This window comes from Neophocaena asiaeorientalis, unplaced genomic scaffold (assembly GCF_003031525.2).
Source record: "Neophocaena asiaeorientalis asiaeorientalis breed wild unplaced genomic scaffold, Neophocaena_asiaeorientalis_V1.1 scaffold31, whole genome shotgun sequence".
NCBI classification, from domain to species: domain Eukaryota; kingdom Metazoa; phylum Chordata; class Mammalia; order Artiodactyla; family Phocoenidae; genus Neophocaena; species Neophocaena asiaeorientalis.
In genome coordinates, this window is record NW_020175320.1 from 1,468,619 (window position 1) to 1,487,611 (window position 18,993).

The window sequence follows — 18,993 nt, forward strand, 5'->3', positions numbered from 1 at the left end:
CATTTGGTAGGTTTTTAGGGCTTACACGAACTGTCCATTCTAGCATGCTAACTTCCTTAAACTTTTTGACCCCTTTTCCACTGCCTACCATAGTAGTTCTAACATTTCTACTTAAGAGGAGCTGTCACTTTTTCCAAGCTTCTAAGAGCCATTCTAGAAGCATGTCAACACCTTCTCCCGGAGTTCTTGCCAGGGTGATAAAACCTTTATCCCAGAAGAGTACTTCTGTTGCAGGAATGGGAACCCCTTCCAGGGCCCGAGAGTGGGCTCTTGTCTAACACTCAGAAGTGAATTGTCTGAGGAGATACGCGTGCTGACAAAGCAAGAGACTTTATTGGGAAGGGGCACCCAGGCAGAGAGCAGCAGGGTAAGGGAACCCAGGAGAACTGCTCTGCCACGTGGCCCATAGTCTCAGGGGTAATGGGGTTAGTTTCCAGGTTGTCTCTGGCCAATCATTCTGACTCAGGGTCCTTCATGGTGGTGCGCACATTGCTCAGCCAAGATGGGTTCCAGCAAGAAGGATACTGGGACATATGGACTGGCGTCACCTCTCTCCTTTGGCCTTTCCCGAATTCTTCCAGTCAGTGGTAGCTTGTCAGTGGTAAGGTCCTTCCTTACCAGGACCTCCTGTTGTAAGATAACTCATGCAAGTGGTTACTCTCATGCCTGGCCAGGGCAGGTTGTTTTGGTCAGTGGTTCCCCTAACACTTCCATATTGATAAACACTTCCTTATCCAACTTTGTTTTTCCTCCATCCCTTGATCTAGCACTCTTAGAGTTAAGGCACATAGACACTTTCTAGGCTTCTGAGGTGCATGTCAGCTAAGCTCTGCAGAAACCTTCACCTTTCCTCCTTAGCAGCCCCAACACTTTCCTGTTGGTTTATATTGTAACTTTAGTTATGGATCTGGTGGCTAGGTGGGGTGGCAAGGCAGACCTTGAGGGAGTGTGCATGTGGTCTTAAAGGTCAGAGGCTTCTTAATCATCTTCAAGCCAGAGGAAAGCATTAATTCTTAAGGAATGGGCCTCTTCTATAGATTCAGAGGGTTTGAGGAAGTCTGGGGATTCGAATTCTGAATCTATCAACCCAGATACATTTCTACTCAGAGGTCTTCATTTCTGAGGGTCCAGTATTTTCCCAGTCAGGGCCCTGATGTTGTATAACAGACTTGGCTAACTTGGCAACTTAACATTCTTGAACTCTGCTATTCTTCTGATTATATCCTGGGCCTGAGCCTCAGCTTTTCCTGCCCTTCCACTGCAGAAGAGAGTTTCTTAATATGCTGCTGATGAGGTCCATTAGTTTTCACATTTAGTCTTTAATTAATCATCCTTGGTGTTTCATTAATTGCCTCCAGCAAGAGCCATCCAGTGTCATTGTCTCTATAATTACTACTTCCCCATATTTCTCAGATGCCTCATATACCGCACCCTGGTGCACTTCCTTCCACTGGTACACCATCCCAGTTCATCATCAGTGAAAGTTTGAACGATTGCAGTGCTCTCTTGTGGTTGTTCTGCATCTACAGCCAGTGATGGGGTCCTCATTGCCAGCCAGACAGTAGGTGATCCAGCTCCAAAATCCCATTTTAGCATCTGCTTTCTACCCATCCTGGCACCAACTTTCACAGGTTGGATTCCCCACAGAGCAAACTCTGAGATGAAAACTAGTGTGCAGAAAGTTCCTAAGGGAGCTCTCTCAGGGGGGAATGGAAGGAAGCAAGACAAAGTAAAGGAAGAAACTGAGCTGCAAAACAGTCCCAACAAAGCCTCAGATGACTCCTCAGGGAGCTCTGAATCTGTGATTGCCCTGCTGAATTGTTCCAAGTTCAGGGGAGGGGTCTGGCACTCATATGCTCACATCAACCAGGCATTGGGTGCAGGCTGCCATGGGAAGAGGTGTGCCCTTGGACAAGGTGTCTCTCTTCCACAGAGGTTAATTTGAATAAGTCCTCAGTTCTGAAGAGGGGATCTAGATGGTACAGAACAGGATCCATGACAATGATGCTGACAGACTTTTCAGAATTAAGGGGAACAGAGATGAGTATAGTATAGCCTTAAAGAAGAGGAATTGTTTGGACAAGAGTAACCCTCTCTGTAGCATGATTGTTTTCTTCATCTGCTAGTTAACAGGATTTGATTCCAGTTACAAAATTTGGTCTCACTGTAAAATAACTTTACAGATATTTTGTTGATGAGAATCTAGAAACATTTGAACAAATAATTACTTCATGAACAAGAGAGCCCAGACAGCTTGACCCTTTGATTATACTTCTGCTTTAATAGAGTAATGTTTGAAAATACATAGCTATCCAGGAAAAAAAGTAAAGCAGTATGAGGTATTGAGAGCACAATTGTGCTTTAATCTGGGTGTTAAGTTTCTAATTGTGACAGCAATCACACTTCTAAGCAAACGCTCTCCACTAGCTCTGCAAACACCTCCAGTGGTACCATTAAAGCAGTTAACTTCACACTGTAAAACATGTCAAATACCCACTCTGTACATTCACTGTATGTTTCATCTGTGTTTTTTCACAAAAAAAGAGGCATATCTAGATTTCATAATCAGAGTCAGCTTCCTGAAGATTTAGATATGAAATAATGCCTGTCAATTTGTTTCTCAAACTAAATGTTTTAAGAACAGTATAATTTATTCTTTAAAGCAATTTTATACATATGTGGAGTCTAGTTAACTTCATAGTGATGTTGTTGAATACAATACAAAACAAATGCAGGTATTTTCCAGGACATTAGGATAGAAAAAGGAGGCTTTAAGAATTCATGAGAAAAAAAAGATAATAAAACTTAAACTTCCTTTTCAGATGTTTTAAATTTTCTATAAAGCCTTTTGTCCTCAAATTAATCATTTAACCATGGTACACAAATACATTGCCTGGTGTCAAGCTGGGAAACCCTCTCTTTTATATAGTAAAATCCTCTTCTGGTCCATTCTGACCCAAGTCCTGGTTGTCTGAGGGCAAATTTCTCTCCAGAGACCTAAAGTTGTAATAAAAAGCATCGTTTCCTTCTAGTGGTTGGTATTCCTGTTCGATTTCACGTAGGAAGCCACTTCCAGAGCCACTTCCAGAGCCTGATCCTGAAAAGTCCTCAGAAAGAGGGAAGACATCATTCAAGTTCCTGGATTTCATCATTCTGAAGCATGACAGAAAAGTGGAAAAGAAACATTAAAGTTTGAGACATGAAAAGATAATCATAATAAATTTTTTAAGATATGAAAGTAAATGTAGCCACTCCATTGCTCAAATTTTAAGTTAAAAGTTTCCCAGTTATTTAATGTTTTAAAACAAAAAATAACTCAGACCTTTCCACATATTTACAATTCTTACTGTATCTAACTCGTTGCCTTTATCAGCTTCACATCTACTCATTGCAGATGCATATAAAAATGCTAATTTTCTTATCACTAACATAGCAATCCTATGTTTAGAATTTACTTAAGGGGTCATTTATTTTTTACAGAAAAGATCCCATTTTTACACTTTCTCCCACTGAAGAAAGGACACACAAGTAAATTAGACTAGATATATATTTTTCCTATTTTAAAAATTCTGCAAAATCTCTAATAACTTCACAGGGCTTCAACAAAGCTCACACTTAAGAAATTCTTTGCAACAAGTCAAGCATTATATTTGCCAGCATGTTAACATTCAATCTCCTCCCCGCAAATAAGTGCATTCATTCAACTGGGTTCAGTGGGGTAGTTTGAAATCCACTCAGCACCAAAGGACCAGAGCAATGATGCCACCCATCAGTGGCAGAATAAGGCAACAAAGAATCAGAGACAAAAGTTGAGTTTCACAGCCTATGGGTCATTTTCTACATGAAAATAATAAACCACAGGCCATACAACAGATTAGAGTTTCCTTCATGCCTACATTCGATAAATATCGAATATCTGATCCCTGTTCTGAGGGCCTGGGATAGAATGGGGACTGATAGATGAGGTCCCTGCTCAGAGGTTTATAACTTTGGCAGGGAGACAGACAATAAAAAGTGAATAAGCAAATCAGGAAAATATTAGGTGGGGCTAAATGTTATGCAGAGAAACAAAGTGGAATAATGTAATAGAGGGTGACCTGCTGGATAGTTGGTCAGCTGGATAGGAAAAGGAATCAGAGCTGGAAACAGATTTGGTAGTTTCTCCCTCTTCCTCTCCCTCTCCCTCTCCCTCTCATGTACCAAAAAAAAAAAAAAAAAAAAATATTAATCAAAGGAGAAAGAACAGCCAGGGAAGTAGAAGGAAACCCAAGACAAGGTGGGGCCATGGAAGCCCAGAGAAAAAAGTATTTCAGAGGAAGGGTGGTTAACTGTTTTTGAAAACAACTGACAAGTCAAGTGGGAATTCCCTGGCAGTTCAGTGGTTAGGACTCTGCTCTTCAGTGCCAAGGGCGCAGGCTCAATCCTTAGCCCGGAACTAAGATCCCACAAGCCATGTGGCGCAGGAAAATGAGAGAGAGAGAAGTCAAGTAAGCTAAACATAGAGAAGTAACCAGCAGATGTGTCAACAGGAAGTAATTGTGACCTATTTGGTTGCTGTTTTTATTCTTTTGGATCACCATTCTCCCTATCCCTTTTACTTTTTTTTTTTTTTTTTTTTGCGGTACGCGGGCCTCTCACTGTTGTGGCCTCTCTCGCTGCAGAACACAGGCTCCGGACGCGCAGGTTCAGCGGCCATGGCTCACGGGCCCAGCCGCTCCACGGCATGTGGGATCTTCCCGGACCAGGGCATGAACCCGTGTCCCCTGCATCGGCAGACGGACTCTCAGCCACTGCGTCACCAGGGAGGACCTCCCTATCCCTTCTTGCCTCCCTCCCTCCTAAACATGTACAATAACTATGACTGCTACAAACTTGTATATAGTTTTTGGATCAAATAACATGAGGAGATGGGGAACCATTAAAAATTGGGACTCCTGCTCTCCTTTGATTTGTAAATTCAGAAGTCGGGGGTGGGAAAGAGGGATAGTTAAAATGTTTAAAAAACTTTAAGCTCCCTTGGAACTTTTACCAGTGTGGAGGAAAATAAAAAAGAACTTAAAAAAAAAAAAAAGAACTTAAATTGGGAATTCCCTGGCAGTCCAGTGGTTAGGACTCCATGCTTTCACTGCCGAGGGCCCAGGTTCAATTAAAAAAAAAAAAGAAATTAGAAAAAAAAAAAAGTGGGCTTCCCTGGTGGCGCAGTGGTTGAGAGTCCGCCTGCCGATGCAGGGGACACGGTTTCGTGCCCCGGTCCGGGCGGATCCCACACGCCGCGGAGCAGCTGGGCCCGTGAGCCATGGCCGCTGAGCCTGCGCGTCCGGAACCTGTGCTCCGCAACGGGAGAGGCCACAGAAGTGAGAGGCCCATGTACCGCAAAAAAAAAGTAAGTGCTTCTACCAAGCTCTCTGGGTGAAGGTAGAACCAGAAGGGGTTGAGGAGATAGTAAGCATCGGCAACCCTATCAGGAAGTGTTACTACGAAGAGGAGCAGAGAATGGGGCAACAGCTGGAAAGGATGCAGAGTCAAAGAGGGGATTTAACCTAAATGTAGGAGATACTAGAGAATGTCTGCATACTGATGAGAAGAAGATGCTGGGTTCAGAGGGTTAACTACAGAATTAAAGTCCTGGAGAAGGTGCATGGGGATAGGATGCCCAGCACAAGGAGGGGTGGCCTTAGAAGCTGCCACAGTCATAGTACAGTCAAGAAACTTACCTAAATATTTAAGACAGGGAATTGCTAACACATGAGATGGAAGAGAAGCAAAGCCAAATAGGGAATAATAAGGAAACCCGGAGATGAGGAACAGCAAGAAAATGTTTCCCTCCCTGGGCTAGAGGGACAGTGGAGGAGGTGGTACTACCTGAGCCCAGGGACCAAGAGCATCTGGTGGAAGCTGAAGCCATGGATGAGACACAGCCCTGCCAGAGGTGCCACCCAAGGCAGGAATGAGAAGAAACATCCTTGTCTCTCCTTGCCGCCCACACTGACCAGTCTCCCTTTCAGGCATCCCACTGGCCAAACTCAGCCACAGATCTGGGAGCCTGAGAAATGCAGACCATAGGGATCAGCCCTCACCACCCTCACCCAACGCAGAGCAGGGAGATGGAAGGAGAAGAAATGGATCTGAGAGCAAGAGTGTCCAAGACCGTCACAGAAGCAGGGGCTGTGCATCCGTATTAACAGGAGTGTCAGAGCAAGAAGGAAAGTTGCTGGCTGAGGAAAGGGAAGATCCTAGAGATTTTTTTTAATTTATTATTTTTAGTTGAGGTAGAGTTGATTTACAATATTATATACCTTTCAGGTGTACAACAGTGATTCACAATTTTAAAGGTTATATTCCATTTATAGTTATTATAAAATATTGGCTATATTCCCTGTGTTGTACAATACATCCATGTAGATTATTTATTTATTTTTATTTATTTATTTTTGGCTGTGATGGGTCTTCCTTGCTGTGCGCAGACTTTCTATAGTTGGCGCGAGCCGCGGCTACTCTTCGTTGTGGTGCGCGGGCTTCTCATTGCGGTGGCTTCTCTTGTTGCAGAGCACGGGCTCTAGGCGCACAGGCTCAGTAGTTGTGGCACACGGGCTTAGTTGCTCTGCAGCATGTGGGATCTTCCCGGACCGGGGCTTGAACCCGCGTCCCCTGCATTGGCAGGCAGATTCTGAGCCACCAGGAAAGCCCGATTATTTATTTTATTCACAGTAGTTTCCCCTGCCCCTAGCTTGCCCCTCCCTCTTCCTTCTCCCCACTGGTAACCACTGGTTTGTTCTCTATATCTGTGTGTCTGTTTCTTTTTTGTTATATTCACAAGTTTGTTTTATTTTTTAGATTCCACATATAAGTGATATCATACAGTATTTGTCTTCTCTGTCTGACTTATTTCACTAAGCATAATACCCTCCAAGTCCATCCGTGTTGCTGCAAATGGCAAAATTTCGTTCTTTTTTATGGCTGAGTAGTATTCCAATGTGTGTGTGTGTGTGTATCACATCTTCTTTATCCATTCATCTACTGGTGGACACTTAGACTGCTTCCATATCTTGGCTATTATAAATAATGCTGCTATGAACATTGGGGTACATATATCTTTTCAAATTAGTGTTTTCATTTTCTTTGGATATATACCCAGGAGTACAATTGCAGGATCATATGGTAACTCTATTTTTAGTTTTCTGAGGAACCTCCACACTGTTTTGTACAGTGGTTGCACCAATATACATTCCCATTAACAAGGTACAAGGGTCCCCTTTTCTCTACATCCTCACCAACAATTTATTATTTGTGATCTTTTTGATGACAGCCATTCTGACAGGTGGGAGGTGATATTCACTGTGGTTTTAATTTGCATTTCTCTGGTGATTAGCGATGTTGAGCATCTTTTCATGTGCGTGTTGTCTAACTGGATGTGTTCTTTGGAAAAATGTCTAGTCAGATCTTCTGCCCAGTTTTTAATCGGGATGTTTGTTTTTTTGACGTTGAGTTGTATGAGCTGTTTATATACTTTAGATATTAACCCCTTATTAGTCATATCACTTGCAAATATTTTCTCCCATTCAGTAGGTTGTCCTTTCGTTTGTCGATGGTTTCCTTGCTGTGCAAAAGCTTTTAAGTTTAATTAGGTCCCATTTGTTTATTTTTGCTTTTGTTTCCTTTGCCTTAGGACACAGATCCAAAAAAATATTGCTACAATTTATGTCAAAGAGTGTGGAAGATCATACAGATTTGAGGAGGGAAGAAATAGTGTAAATATTTGTTTTGGAGGACTTGCGTTGTTCCTCTAATATCTTAGATTTAAATGAATCACTGTTGAAATCCGTGACTTAAAATAATGGAGGATGCTGTAATATCACGTTCAAGCTTTATGCTGTGGACCTAAAAGCACAGGGTTGCAGAGTTGCATTTTGAGGATGGTGGTGATGTAATTTCAGTGATGAAGGGGGTTACCAGGATCCCCAAAGTGATGATAGACTTACGTGGTTTGGGCATGATGATTTACGTGGCTTTCAGGGGAGTGATTTTCTATTTAAGCCTGAAGATTAAAACTTTTATGATAATTCTTTTCATAATGTATCTTTGCTACATATAATTTTGATATTCATTGAAATAATGGGTTTTAATACAATTCAATTTTTGTTACTTATGAATTCCTATTGGATCTTTTTTGCAAGTATAAGGCAGGTTTTATTTGATCAAGAAGAGTTTTGGATGTATGGACACCAAGGGAGGAGGTGGGGTGGGGGATGAATTGGGAGATTGCGGTTGACATTTATACACTAATATGTATAAAATAGATAATAAGAACCTGCTGTATAAAACGTAAATTAATTTAATTTAATTTAAAAAAAAGAAAAGTTTTGACTTTCTTTTTTATGAGTCGTGGTCACTTATTCTTCCTTTCCCTAATTTCTTCTTTTTTTTTTTATCACTACTATCTAAACGGAACATTTTTGTCACCCCTCAAAAATCTTGTACCTAATAGCAGTCACTCTTTATTCCTCCCTCCCTCACAGCCCCTGGCAACCACTACTCTATTTCTGTCTCTATGGATTTGCCTATTCTGGACATTTCACATAAATGGAATCATACAATATGTGGCTTTTTGTGTCTGGTTTCCTTCACTTTGCATAATGTTTTCAGGATTCATCCATGTTGTAGCATTTATCAATAACTCCTTCTTTCTTATGGCCAAATAATATTCTACTTAAGGGATGTACCACATTTTGTTTATCCATTCAGGTGATAGACTCCTATTGGATTTTAATATAAATATACAATGTGCTCTATTTACATTAATAAAATAATGTTCAATCATTTTCAATACCTATTGGTGAAAAGTATTCAATTTTTGTTTATGCCACAAGAAAAAGACCTTGCAAAAGTGTAGGTGAATAGGGACCTCCCTGGTGGCGCAGTGGTTAAGAATCTGCCTGCCAGTGCAGGAGACACAGGTTCTATCTCTGGTCTGGGAAGATCCCACATGCCGCAGAGCAGCTAAGCCCGCGCTCCGCAACTACTCAGCCCGCATGCCTAGAGCCCATGCTCCGCAACAAAAGAAACCACCACAATGAGAAGCCCGTGCACCGCAACGAAGAGTAGCCCCTGCTCTCAGCAACTAGAGAAAGCCCGCGCGCAGCAACAAAGACCCAACTCAGCCAAAAATAAATAAATTTTAAAAAATAAATAAAATTCTTAAAAAGGTAGGTGAATCATGTATTCTTGTGCATCTCATATACCAGTAAATACAGTACAGTTTTACCCTGTACTGTGCAGTGAAAACCTAACCATGGAAGCAAGAGCCTGAAGAAAAAACACTCTTGGCAACCCTCCCACCTCCATGCCAAGATCTCAGCAGCGGATGGTGAAAGTAAAATCAAGAAAGTCCACTTACGAAAAAGAGTCAGTCCTTGGAGGTAGGATTCTGTTGTATTCACCTGGAAGTAGATCGAACTCTGGTCCCTTTTCATCAATGCAGTTTGCAGAATTGCTGTCAGGATTGCAGCGTACCCACTGGTATCTGGCTTTCCGCACAGGAGAACCTGTCCAAACATGGAACTCACGTGGTCAATAAATGTCTCTTACACAGCTTCTAATCACTCTGTCCCTAAGAAATTTTTAATTAAATAGATTCTAAATTTGGTAGGTAAGGTGTGGACAGGTTTTATGATCATTAATATCACAGGAGCACCGACTATTTGCTAGCCCTTTATGCACACCATTTGTCCTTCTCACAACACCCCTCTAAAGTAGCCTAGAGTTTAAGGTTAGAACAGGTTTTGGCAATTAGCTGCCTGGAGTGAAGTCCCAGCTCTGCTACTGGTGAGCTGTGAAACCTTAACTTCCCCAAGCCCCCACCAGAAAACTGAGGTACTAAGAGTGTCTCTTTTTCATAAGCTGGTCACAAAAATTAAATGAGAAAATGCATGTAAAGATCTTAACATAGTGCCAGGTACACAGTAAACACTTGAAAATATTAACTATCATTATCTTTGTACTATTATTTCCATTTTATACAAAGGAAAACTGAGGCTGCACAGGTACTAAGTAAAGGACCCAGGATTCAAACCTGTATCTGACCCTGAATCCTGCCTGTTCTGGTAGAGATGAGTTGAATCATGCTCAGAAAGGTTAAGGAATGTACCAATTGGTACCCGAGATACTACAGAGCCCTAGTTCTTTAGGGCCATTCTTGGGTATTCTTAGGAATGAAAAGTAGGTTAAAAACTTGGCCTCTTTCTTTGCCCTCACATCTAGTCAGAGATTTCAAAAATCCCTCGGCAGTGAAAGTCAGGAGTCCTAACTACTGGACTGCCAGGGAATTCCCTCCAAGGTATATTATTAAGTTAAAAAAAGTAAAGAACACTATGAATTGTTTGTTACCATTTGTGTGTGTTTGTGTTTTTTCACACTATATTTACATATATGCTTACATGCACAGAACATCTCTGAAAAGATACACAGCAAACTGATCATGTTTGTGGAGGGAATTGGTGGCTGGAAGACAGTGGAAGGAAGAGCATTGACTTTTCACTGCATATCCTTTTGAATCATTAGATTTTTGAGCCATATGTATGTATTATCTATTCAAAATTATTTTTATTTTTTGACAGCTTTCTTAAGGTGGACTTGCCATTCAATAAGCTGTGCATATTTAAAGTGCACAGTTTGTTTCGACAAATGGATACACAATGGAACCATCACCACAATCAAGGGTATGAACATATTCAACATCCCCCAGAGTTTCCTTGTGCCCCTTTGTGATCCTGCCCTTCTCCCTCCCTCCTCCTGACTCCCCCCAGCCCCCCTCAACCATCAATCTACTTACTGTCATTATAAATTAGTTTGCATTTTCTAGAATTTTATGTAAATGGATACATACAGCAACTTGTCAATGGTTTCCTGACTTTAACTCAGGTTCTAGAGGGTTCTCTACCTTTTATAGTACTCTCTCCTAGAAATGGAGAGTTTATTTAGATATTCCTTACATCTAGACTGCTTTTGTTGCAATTTTTAATAACATTTATCTTAGAAAAGGAATGTATGTTCATTATAGAAAATTTTGAAAAATGTAGCAAACCAACATACAAAAAAATTTACTCCTAATCTCATTACCCAGCCCTCCCAAAGACCATAAGTTCTGGAGTTTGCTTTTTTTCCCTCTGGGTATCTGTATTTCTAGGAGAGTATGCACAAGTTGTGTCCTATTCTCAACTATCAGAGGTTGAAAAGTGAAGCCTCTACTGAGGTCAAATTCACTTTACATCTTAATGGGATGGCCATGGACTTTGTTCTTAAAAGATTGCAGAACCACAGAACTTTTGCAAAATGTCGTCTTTCCTCATGAAACTCTATTATGTCTGTTTACACTCAACTTTGTCCTAGCTAATATTTCTGATTAATTTTATAAATACAGCATTGCTAAGTTATTAATAACATCATTAAGATATACATTATATACATATATATGGAGAGAGAGAGAGAAAATATATAAAGAATTCATGATGCTGTTCACCTTAGTATTATTTAAAATAGGGAAACAGGAAATAACTAAATAATCAAAACAAGAGAAAATACTCAGATTAATTATGAGGCATTCATATGAGAGACTATTAAACAAATGGGAAAAAAGCAGTAGTTATGGAAAAGACTATATAGCATCATAGGAAATTCTATGTTCAAAAATGAGTTTAAAAAAAGCAGAGGGGACTTCCCTCGTGGTCCAGTGGTCCACCTTCCAATGCAGGGGACTCGGGTTCTATCCCTGGTCAGGGAACTAAGATCCCATATGCTGCAGGGCAACTAAGCCCGCGCACCGCAACTGTGAGCCCACAAGCCATAACTAGAGAGCCCTTGCGCCACAACTACTGAGCCCGCACGTGCTGGAGCCTTTGCGCCACCACTAGAGAGGAGTCCGTGTGCCACACGAAAGATCCTGTGTGCTGCAACTAAAACCTGATACAGCCATAAATAAATAAATAAATAAATATTTTTTAAAAAGCAGAATACCACTCTATGCATAATAGTTGTTAATGCAACTACATAAATAGATATCGGGGGGGTGAGGAATGGGAGGAAATACACAGAAATAACTATAGTGGTAGACTCTGGTGATTTTTTTCTCACTTTGTTTTCTAAATTGCTGTAATAAACAATATTCTTTTAAAAATATAAACAAAACAAAGACTCTAATGTAGAAAGTAAATGTTCTCCCATTGTTTTCCTTCTTTCTGTCTGTCTTACTTTCATTCATTCTTTCTTTTAGAACTACTATTCTATCACAATCTTCCCCATAGTTCCTGAATATAGCTTACAGTTTCTGGTCTGGGACGCTACTCATCCAGAATGGGTTAGCTTTGTCACTGCTTGGAGGCTGGAGGTAAGGCTTGACATGTCAAGTTGACATGATGTCAACTTGATGTTGACAAGTTGACATCAAGGCTTGATGTCAAGTTGACATCACAATGTCTCCCCCTTACTAGCTGTGTAACCTTAACCTCTCTGTACCTCAATTTCCTCATCTATAAAATGGGGACAGTAGTAGCTCTAATAATGAGATATAAATATTAGGCTCGTAGAATAGTACCTAGCACCATGGTCAGAGCTCTTTTTTTCTTTTTTTTTTTTGCGGTACGCGGGCCTCTCACTGTTGTGGCCTCTCCCATTGCGGAGCAAAGGCTCCAGACGCGCAGGCTCAGCGGCCATGGCTCACCGGCCTAGCCGCTCTGCGGCATGTGGGATCTTCCCGGACCAGGGCACGAACCCATGTCCCCTGCATCGGCAGGCGGACTCTCAACCACTGCGCCACCAGGGAAGCCCAGAGCTCTTTATTTATTTAAATTAATCTCTCCCTTTTCTTTTCTTTTCTTTTTTAACATTTATTTGTTTATTTATTTTGGCTGCACTGGGTCTTGGTTGCAGCACGCAGGATCTTCATTGTGCCATGCGGGATCTTTGTTGCAGCATGCGGACTTCTTAGTTGCAGCATGTGAACTCTTAGTTGACACAGGCATAGGAGATCTAGTTCCCCGACCAGGGATTGATCCCAGGCCCCCTGCATTGGGAGCACGGAGTCTTAACCGGTGGACCACCAGGAAAGTCCCGTCAGAGCTCTTTAAATGCTAGTTTCTCTGCTGAGGAGGAGAATGAGAATGACCTATTGACCTATCTCTGATAGTGAACAGCTTGTAGAGAGATCAAATTTAAATTCCTGTTCCACCACAGTATCCCATAATAGTATCCCAAAGAGTTCCTGTTTAAACAAGATAAAAGTATCTGAAACATCTAGCACAAGCCTTTGCACATGGTAGGTATTTAATACATTTTAGCTCCTTCTCCTCTGATTCTTTCCTGAAGAAGCTTAAGCTTGGCATCTACTGAATTGTTACTTAGAAGCGTCATCATTGTGAGTCAGGTAAAAATTCAACATCTTTTCCAGCAGAGGGCAATGTCTTCACACCCCATGCCGTCTAGACCAGCGCGGTCCAATAGAAACAAGAGAAACCATCCGTACACGTATGGATGTTACAACAGCCATATTTTAAAAAGTAAAAAAGAGGTGACATTAATTTGAAAATATTTTACTTAAATATATTCAAATATTGTCACAACATAATCAGTATAAGTTATTAATGGATATTTTACACTTTTTTTCATCCTAAGATTTCAAATCTGGTGTGTATTTTGCACTTACGCCATACCTCATTTTGGACTCGCCACATTTCACACAAGTGCTTAGTAGCCACAGGAAGCCCGTGGCTACCATTTCAGACAGAGCAGGTCTAGACAATTCTTCTCTACTGTCGTGGATGGCTGAATATCAAACCAAGTATAGTGCTTGCATAGATAGGAAGTTAAACAGAAAAGTAAAACTAATAGTTTAATGAGGAAGCACCTAAGTGAAAGATCTCATCTTTTCACTGGTGTAAAGAAACACAACTCTGGTAAATTAGAAAACTTCTAAAATACAAATTCCCTCTAGAGTTTAGAATCTCAGCTTTTAAAATTTATAAAGAGGGGTTTCTTTTTTTGGGTGATGAAAATGTTCTAAAATAGACTATGGTGATGGTTGCACATATCTGTGAATATACTAAAAAACCATCGATGTACACTTTAAATGGGTGAATTGTATGGTATATGAAATCTATCTCAGTAAAGCTATTCCAAAATTGATAAAGAAATCAAAGATAGAAGTCCACCTCCCCCACAGAAATGTTTATCTAGTTTGGGACTGGTGATTTTATTTTTTTAATTAAAAAAAGCTTTATTGGTATGTATGTAACATAGCACACAATCACTCTTCTAAAATGTAAAATTCAGTGGTTTTTAGCATATTCATAGGTATGTGCAACTATCACCACAAATTTAGAACAATTTTATCATCACAGAGAAATCCCCTATCATTTAGCTAGCCAGCTCCTATATCTCATGCTTCTCATCCCTAAGTAACCACTAATCAATCTACTTTTTATCTCTATATTTTTAAGCAAGTTGGATGTTTCATGTAAATAAGATCATATTAGGTGTTTTCTTAATATTTATTTATTTATTTTTATTTTTGGCTGTGTCGGGACTTAGCTGCGGCACACAGGATCTTTCGTTGCGGCATACGGGCTTCTCTCTAGTTGTGGTGGGCAGGCTCCAGAGTGTGTGGGCTTAGTTGCTCCACGGCATGTGGGATCTTAGTTCCCCCACCAGGGATCGAACCCACCTCCTCTGCATTGGAAGGCGGATTCTTAACCGCTGGACCACCAGGGAAGTCCTGAGGTGGTTTTTCTTTTTTAAGTATAGTTGACCTAATATACTATGTTAGTTTCAGGTGCATAACATAGTGGTCCTGTATTGTTATACATTATAAAATGATCAACACACTGGGGATTTTAAATCTGCTTTAAAATAAAGAACACGGTTACAGATACCAAGTTCCTGACATATTTATTCAAGGGTGTTGGCAGAATGTGAAAATTCAACAGTTCCAGCCCCCGATGTGTGGGAGTATCTTGATTCTGTCTTGCTTGAGAGAAATCTTAAGATTACCGTAATTTAAAAAATAAAAGGGAATATGCTCATGGACAGAAAAATTATCTTCCTAAGAGGCCCCACTTACAGATCTCCTGGTTAATGTTGTGGTGGATTCAAGGGAGAAGAATGTTTTTTATTAACAATCACTTCCCTCACTGCCTACCCCCGCCCTTTCTCTGTCTGTCTTTGTCTCTCTCTGTCTCTGTCTTTGCCTCTATTTCTTTCACACATACACACAGAGTCACTAGTCTTGCTTTAGCAAATACTTTCTATAAGTGAACATTACCAGAGCAAATAACTTACCCCAGTAATATCGTATTGTAATATCAATTTTTCTCCAACGTCATCTCGATTTACTAATTTCCTATTCTTAATGGAGACTTGCTACAAGTGTGCTAGAAAAATTTAAGCAGAAACTGCCATGTTGTGGGGAGGGGGGGAGGGAGACCATTTCGTTCATTGTTTGGTGGCATTCAAACAGAAGTCACCATCTAAGCTGGAGCTGCTTCCTACAGGCCAATCAATTCCACAAGATGAATAAAGTTCCCCCACCCTTGCATGGTTTGACAAGCTATAAAAAGTTCCAAGTTTACTTTCAATTTCTCCTTCTCTGTCCCTCAACTCAGTGGTTTTTATAGCAAGGGCTGGAGTCAAAGCAAGGTTGTTTTAAATAAAGAAAATCTCTAATCCACCTAGAATACAGCTAAATTGCAGTAGAAATCAGATGACCAGCTCTGCCGTTAATTAGTTGTAATGGGCCTTGGACAAGTCTCATAAATTTTTTGCAAGAGGTTGATGTAAAGAGCAAATGAAATGATGAATGTAAGATCCAATTTTCCCCTCTATAAATTGGTATTAATTCCTCCTCCTAGGGAATGTGACGATCCTTTACCCGAGAATCGATGTGAATCACTTTATAATCAAACAGCAGCGCACATAGGTGGAATCAATATCATTATCGTGATCTCAGAGGCAGTGTAGAGTGGAAACATAGTCTGGCAATGACCCCCTTGGCCACACCTGCTCATGGATTTTCCATTTTCCCTCTTTATGGGCATCTTTTAAAAAGAGAGGCAATAAAAGAGTAGGAGTCACCTCATCAATTGATGAGTAAGGCCTCATCGATAATCCCCTGGAGCTCTACATTAAATTGATTAGCCATCTGTCCTCTCCAGGGTCTCCCACACATTGCCAAACTTCCATCTCTTTGCACTTGGTAGACATACTTTTACAGCATGTCTTTACTTCAGCTTCACTGATATGGGCTGAATTGTGTCCCTCCAATTCAATGTGTTGAAGTTCTAACCCCCAGTACCTCAGAATGGGACTGTATTTGGAGACAGGGCCTTGAAAGTGATAATTAAGACATAATGAGGTCATGCAGATGAGCCCTAATCCAGTATGACTGGTTTCCTTACAAGAAGAGGAGATTGGGACATAGACACACATAAAGAACCATGTAAAGACAGAGAAAAGACAGCCATCTACACGCTGAGGAGAGAAGCTTCAGAATGAAACTAACCCTGCTGACACCTTGATCTTGGACTTCTAGCCTCCAGAACTGTGAGGAAATAAATTCCTGTTGTTTAAGCCACCCAGTCTGTGGTACTTTGTTATGGCAGCCTTAGCAAACTAATACAATAACCTAAGATGTTTTGTTTGAGTAAAAACAAGCCAAAAGCCTAGTGCAGTTGATCAGTTCAGTCAAATCAATGGGTTAAGAAAAAAAATTTTTTTAAGTGGGGAAAGAATGCTACAGAATCATATCTGGCATCACATAGAAGTATGATGAAATAGAGACCTCTCTGCAGCCTTGAGCTGATGTCACTCACACACGCAGCTGTGGGTGGACATCTATTTCCCTTCTTATTCAGATGTGAACACTAACCCTTGATTCCAATACCAACTGCACTTCTCTTTTGGAAACTCCCTAGTTTTTCAGTCCATTCATTCTCTCTTTTTTGGTTCCTTTCCCAACAAAGAGCTAAACCTACCTGGTGATGACATAAATACTAGTACTTTATAAAATGTTATAATAGTTTCTTCACTACATTCTGAAGAATACCTATTACATAAAGAATGCTTTTGTTTTCATTTTAGTTTTCCCTATAGAACCTTAGTGGGGAATGTGACATTTCTGGGAAATTTTGAAGATATAAAGACTCACAGAGCTCTGGTCAAGGTAGACCCAGCACCAACAGGTCACTCAAGTCTGTGCTACAAACATGGACCTGACTGCTTGGATCTTGTCAGAACACATGAGGGAATTATTTCATCAAGCTGAAGGTTTTCCCTAAAAGATCCAAGTAAAGCCTGTTCCTTACATTCAACGATGTTCTATACCTTAAAAAATAAATAGACTAATGGAAAATTTCAGCAACATTATTTGCTGGTTTTTTCTTCAATAATTGCATAACAAGAAGAAAGTGATTTTATAAATTTCCAATACATATGAATGTATCTGAGATCATGTGTACAATTTCATTTCCACCAGAAGTAAAAACAAGACAACTAGAAATGACTTCAAAGAAACTGATCCAAGATATGTGCAATCACCATGACTCAATATTTCCTTTACAGTTTGGAGGAACTTTAGTTTTTCTACTATAAATTCTCCCATCTACTTATCAGGCCATGACTTCCTGCCTTATTCAGACATGATCGCTTATTTACCAAAGGAGAAGAAATTGTATTTTTCCTACAAACTGATTGTTTTCATTTTCTTAGTCATTAAAGGTTTTAAGTTGTTTCATTCTGACTAAACAACCCTAAATGATAGACCTAATAAGAAATTTCCCAATGTGATGTTTCTCTGAGCAACAAAACAATTACTAAAATTCTTTGGCCTCTCTTTAAAATCTGAGATGGTTTTCATTAACTATGTCTAAATATAATTGAATTTTCACTAAGAACCAAGTTTAAAAAAGGAGAAAAAATACACGCAAATTTACTCTGATTTTAAAAATAGTATTTCCCAGTGTCACAATAATTATAACACTACCATATTATGTTAAAACTTGGGATTGATGTAGACACTTAGGGGTAGGTCATTTTCTATATTCCTTTCTTAAGCGTTTAAAAATTTATAAACCATTTTCATCTGACAATAAAATAGTACATTTCAATCATTTTAAGAACTTATAAGGCCACACCTCCCTCAGAGTTTAAATTTTTTTGGTACCAAACTTAACCAATCTCACACCAAGGAGTTCAGCTACCCCAAATCCTTTTTTTTTTTGTTTTTCTTTTTTTGGTCTCCTTTCCCACAGTATAATACATTCCATACCTTAAAGCAAATATAAACATTTGTGTGGACCCCAGGACTTACAAGGAAGATTACAGGGGGACAAGATTCCTGGGTCTTACCTTGAACTGAAGAACCCAAAATCAGGATGAAGGCGAGAGCCAGGACAAGCCTACTGCACTGGAAGAGCACCTGCATGATGACCAACTTGCTTCAGCTCCACCGTCTGCACGCCAACCTCACGACAAGGAAGTGTAGCAGAGTGCTCTCTGTCCCTTTTAGAAAAGGTTCCAAAACCTCAAACCCTGCCCAGAACACACGTCACAGTTTCCTGAACAAATAGAAAGAAATCCACATCAAACCCCAGAAAGATTTAGAAAAAAAAAAAAAAGGCAGAAAAATAACTATTCATACCCATTATGAAACTGCAGTGGACTCTCCCCAGGTCTGCTTTTTCCAAAGTTTTGTTGTTTGCCACTTGCTGAGTAGAATCAGCATTCAGGACACTTTGTTTTTTCTTTCCTCAGGTAACAATCTAAACACGAGATTGCTAACATTAAGAGCCCACTGCACAGTTGATGAGGGAGCTAGATGCTGCCATGCTGCCTTTTCATCACTGATGCCCTTCAACATAAAATATTCTTAATTTTCTTTTTCATCAGGAGTAGCATAACTCACTGAGCCAAGCTCAAGAAGTGAAACTTCAAAGCTGAATTTTAATCTACAAG

The 18,993-nt window shown here is 40.1% G+C and overlaps 1 protein-coding gene across 1 annotated transcript; it reads right to left on the bottom strand.

Annotated features, from left to right (window-relative positions):
* Positions 1 to 2,258: 2,258 nt before the first annotated feature.
* On the bottom strand, positions 2,259 to 18,543 carry SRGN (serglycin). Its single transcript, XM_024765488.1, has 3 exons — positions 18,388 to 18,543; positions 9,395 to 9,542; positions 2,259 to 3,153 (listed from the first exon to the last, which is right to left on the bottom strand). Exons 1-3 carry the CDS (start codon positions 18,461 to 18,463, stop codon positions 2,922 to 2,924), a joined length of 456 nt encoding a protein of 151 aa, XP_024621256.1. The 5' UTR covers positions 18,464 to 18,543; the 3' UTR covers positions 2,259 to 2,921.
* Between the last annotated feature and the right edge of the window lie 450 nt (positions 18,544 to 18,993).